General features: G+C 46.4%; 1 protein-coding gene across 1 annotated transcript in view; it reads right to left on the bottom strand.

Annotated features, from left to right (window-relative positions):
• The window catches only part of mvp (major vault protein), a 32,702-nt gene that overhangs the window by 26,517 nt on the left and 1,185 nt on the right, over positions 1 to 5,000 (bottom strand). Inside the window, exon 2 of the mRNA XM_055152524.1 lies at positions 178 to 363. Coding sequence (XP_055008499.1) covers positions 178 to 363 — 186 coding nt within the window. The remainder of the gene's footprint in view (positions 1 to 177; positions 364 to 5,000) is intronic.

Genomic DNA, 5,000 nt, shown 5'->3' with positions numbered 1-5,000 from the left:
CTCCCTCCGGTGTGTGTCAGGTCCCTCCGGTGTGTGTCAGGTCCCTCCGGTGTGTGTTAGGTCCCTCCCGGTGTGTGTCAGGTCCCTCCGGTGTAGGTCCCTCCGGTGTGTGTCAGGTCCCTGTGTGTCCGGTGTGTGTCAGGTCCTCCTGGTAGGTCCCTCCGGTGTGTAGGTCCCTCCTCGCCCGGGTACAGGGGGAAGGGTTCCTGCGTGAGGCGGATCTCCTGGTCGGCGTGTCGGAGCTTGGCTTGTCCTGATTGGTCGAACTGCACCTGTCCGTTGTCGTCACGGGCGACGGGATTCAACACGACGCAGTAATGACGAGGAGGAACCATGAGCATCCGCACGGGGGGAAAGAGCACCCTGCAAGAGACCGGACTCAAACAGGACTCAACCAGGACTCAAACAGGACTCAAACAGGACTAAACCAGGACTCAAACAGGACTAAACCAGGACTCAAACAGGACTAAACAGGACTCAAACAGGACTAAACAGGACAGGGGACTCAAACCAGGACTCAAACAGGACTCAAAAACAGGACTAAACCAGGACTAAACAAACAGGAAACAGGACTAAACAGGACAGGACTCAAACAGGACTAAACCAGGACTAAAACAGGACTCAAACCAGGACTCAAACAGGACTAAACCAGGACTCAAACAGGACTAAACCAGGACTCAAACCAGGACTCAAACAGGACTAAACCAGGACTCAAACAAGGACTCAAACAGGACTCAAACCAGGACTAAAAGGACTCAAACAGGACTCAAACCTAAACCAGGACTCCAAACAGGACTAAACCAGGACTAAACAGGACAAACCAGGACTCAAACAGGACTAAACCAGGACTCAAACCAGGACTCAAAACTCAGGACTCAAACAGGACTAAACCAGGACTCAAACAGGACTAAACAGGACTAAACCAGGACTAAACAGGACTCAACCAGGACTAAACAGGAACAGGACTAAACCAGGACTAAACCAGGACTAAACCAGGACTCAAACAGGACTAAACCAGGACTCAAACAGGACTCAAACAGGACTCAAACAGGACTAAACAGGACAAGGACTAAACCAGGACTCAAACCAGGACTCAAACAGCAGGACTTCAAACAGGACTAACCAGGACTCAAAACAAACCAGGACTAAACAGGACTAAACAGGACTAAACAGGACTAGGACTAAACAGACTAAACAGGACTCAAACAGGACTAAACCTAAACAGGACTCAAACAGGACTCAACCAGGAGGACTAAACCAGGACTCAAACAGGACTCAAACAGGACTAAACCAGGACTCAAACCAGGACTTCAAACAGGACTAAAGGACTAAACCAGGACTAAACCAGGACTAAACCAGGACTCAAACAGGACTCAAACAGGACTAAACCAGGACTCAAACAGGACTAAACCAGGACTAAACCAGGACTAAACCAGGACTAAACCAGGACTAAACCAGGACTCAAACAGGACTAAACCAGGACTCAAACAGGACTAAACCAGGACTCAAACAGGACTAAACCAGGACTAAACCAGGACTCACAGGAACCAGGACTCAAACCAGGACTAAACCAGGACTCAAACAGGACTAAACCAGGACTAAACCAGGACTCAAACAGGACTAAACCAGGACTAAACCAGGACTCAAACCAGGACTCAAACCAGGACTCAAACCAGGACTCAACTCAAACAGGACAGGACTAAACCAGGACTAAACCAGGACTAAACCAGGACTCAGGACTCAAACAGGACTAAACCAGGACTAAACCAGGACTAAACCAGGACTAAACCAGGACTAAACAGGACTAAACAGGACTAAAGGACAGGACTAAACCAGGACTAAACAGGAACAGGACTAAACAGGACTAAACCAGGACTAAACCAGGACTAAACCAGGACTAAACCAGGACTCAAACAGGACTAAAACCAGGACTCAAACAGGACTCAAACCAGGACTAAACCAGGACTCAAACAGGACTAAACCAGGACTCAAACAGGACTAAACCAGGACTAAAAAGGACTCAAACAGGACTCAACAGGACTCAAACAGGACTAAACAGGACTAAACAGGGACTAAACCAGGACTCAAACAGGACTAAACCAGGACTCAAACAGGACTAAACCAGGACTAAACAAAAACAGGACTCAAACAGGACTAAACAGCAAACCAGGACTAAACAACTAGGACTAAACCAGGACTCAAACAGGACTAAACCAGGACTAAACAGGACTCAACCAGGACTAAACAGGACTAAACCAGGACTCAAACAGGACTAAACCAGGACTAGGACTAAACAGGACTAAACAGGACTCAAACAGGACTAAACCAGGACTCCAAAAGGACTAAACCAGGACTCAAACAGGACTAAACCAGGACTCAAACAGGACTAAACCAGGACTCCAGGACAACAGGACTAAACCAGGACTCAAACAGGACTAAACAGGACTAAACCAGGACTAAACCAGGACTAAACCAGGACTCAACCAGGACTAAACAGGACTAAACCAGGACTCAACAGGACTCAACCAGGACAAAAGGACTAACCAGGACTCAGGAACCAGGACTAAACCAGGACTCAAACAGGACTAACCACCAGGACTCAAACAGGACTAAACCAGGACTCAAACAGACTCAACTAAACTAAACAGGACTCAAACAGGACTCAACCAGGACTCAAACAGGACTCAAACCAGGACTAGGACTAAACCAGGACTAAACCAGGACTAAACCAGGACTCAAACCTAAACCAGGACTAAACCAAACTCAGGACTCAAACAGGACTAAACCAGGACTAAACCAGGACTAAACCAGGACTAAACCAGGACTAAACCAGGACTCAAACAGGACTAAACCAGGACTAAACAAACACTCAAACAGGACTAAACCAGGACTAAACAGGAACTAAACCAGGACTCAAACAGGACTTAAACCAGACTAAACCAGGACTCAAACCAGACTCAAACCAACAGGACTCAACCAGGACTAAACCAGGACTCAAACAGGACTAAACCAGGACTAAACCAGGACTCAAACAGGACTCAAACAGGACTAAACCAGGACTCAAACAGGACTAAACCAGGACTAAACAGGACTCAAACAGGACTAAAACCAGGACTCAAACCAGGACTAAACTAAACAGGACTCAAACAGGACTCAAACCAGGACTCAAACAGGACTAAACCAGGACTAAACAGGACTAAACACAGGACTAACCAGGACTCAAACAGGACTAAACCAGGACTCAACCAGGACTAAACTCAACAGGACTAAACCAGGACTCAAACTGGACAGGACTAAAGGACTCAAACCAGGACTAAACCAGGACTCAAACAGGACTCAAACAGGACAAAAACCAGACTCAAACCAGGACTCAAACAGGACTCAAACAGGACTAAACCAGGACTCAAACCAGGGGACTAAAACCAGGACTAAACAGGACTCAAACAGGACTAAACCAGGACTAAACAGGACTCAAACCAGGACTAAACCAGGACTCAAAACAGGACTAAATAAACCAGGACTCAAACAGGACTCAAACCAGGACTAAACCAGGACTCAACAGGACTAAACCCAGGACTCAAACAGGACTCAAACAGGACTAAACCAGGACTCAAACAGACTCAAACAGGACTAAACCAGGACTCAAACAGGACTCAAACCAGGACTAAACCAGGACTAAACCAGCGACTAAACAGGACTCAACCAGGACTCAAAGGACAGACTAAACCAGGACTTCAAACAGGACTAAACCAGGACTCAAACCAGGACTCAACCAGGACTCAAACAGGACTAAACCAGGACTCAAACCAGGACTAAACAAAAACCAGGACTCAAACAGGACTAAACCAGGACTAAACCAGACTAAACCCAGGACTCAAACAGGACTAAACCAGGACTCAAACAGGACGGACTTAAACCAGACCAAACAGGACTAAACCAGGACTAAACCAGGACTAAACCAGGACTCAAACAGGACTCAAACCAGGACTAAACAGGACTCAAACAGGACTAAACAGGACTAAACAGGACTCAAACAGGACTTAAACCAGGACTTCAACCAGGACTAAACCCAGGACTCAAACAGGACAGGACTCAAACAGGACTAAACAGGACTCAACCAGGACTCAAACCAGGACTAAACCAGGACTAAACCAGGAGGACTCAAACAGGACTCAACAACAACAGGACTAAACAGGACTAAACAGGACTCAAAAAACAGGACTAAACCAGGACTCAAACAGGACAAACCAGGACTAAACCAGGACTCAAACCAGGGACTAAACCAGGACTAAACCAGGACTAAAACAGGACTAAACAGGACTTACAGACCAAAGGACTCAAACAAGGACTCAAACAGGACTAAACCAGGACTCAAAACTAGGACTAAACAGGACTAAACCAGGACTCAGGACTCAAACAGGACTAAACTAAACAGGACTCAAACAGGACAGGACTCAAACAGGACTAAACCAGGACTAAACAAACAGGACTAAACCAGGACTAAACCAGGACTAAACAGGACTAAACAGGACTAAACCAGGACTCAAACCAGGACTAAACCAGGACTCAAACCAGGACTAAACTCAAAACCAGGACTCAAACCAGGACTCAACAGGACTAAACCAGGACTAAACCAGGACTAAACCAGGACTCAAACAGGACTAAACCAGGACTAACAGGACTAACAGGACTACAAACAGGACTAAAACCAGGACTAAACCAGGACTAAAACCAAACAGACTCAAACAGGACTCAAACCAGGACTCAAACCAGGACTTCAAAACCAGGACTAAAGGACTAAAAAGGACTCAAACCAGGACTCAAACAGACTAAACCAGGGACTAAACCAGGACTCAAACAGGACTAAACCAGGACTAAACAGGACTAAACCAGGACTCAAACAGGACTCAAAGGACTCAAACAGGACTAAAGGACTAAAACAGGACTAAACCAGACTAAACCAGGACTCAGGACTCAAAGCAGGACTAAACCAAAAACAG

Source organism: Boleophthalmus pectinirostris, unplaced genomic scaffold, assembly GCF_026225935.1.
Source record: "Boleophthalmus pectinirostris isolate CB_2022bp ecotype Guang Dong unplaced genomic scaffold, ASM2622593v1 HiC_scaffold_17, whole genome shotgun sequence".
NCBI lineage: Eukaryota > Metazoa > Chordata > Actinopteri > Gobiiformes > Gobiidae > Boleophthalmus > Boleophthalmus pectinirostris.
Note: the sequence above shows the minus strand (reverse complement) of the source record. Positions and strands in the feature narration are given on the sequence as shown.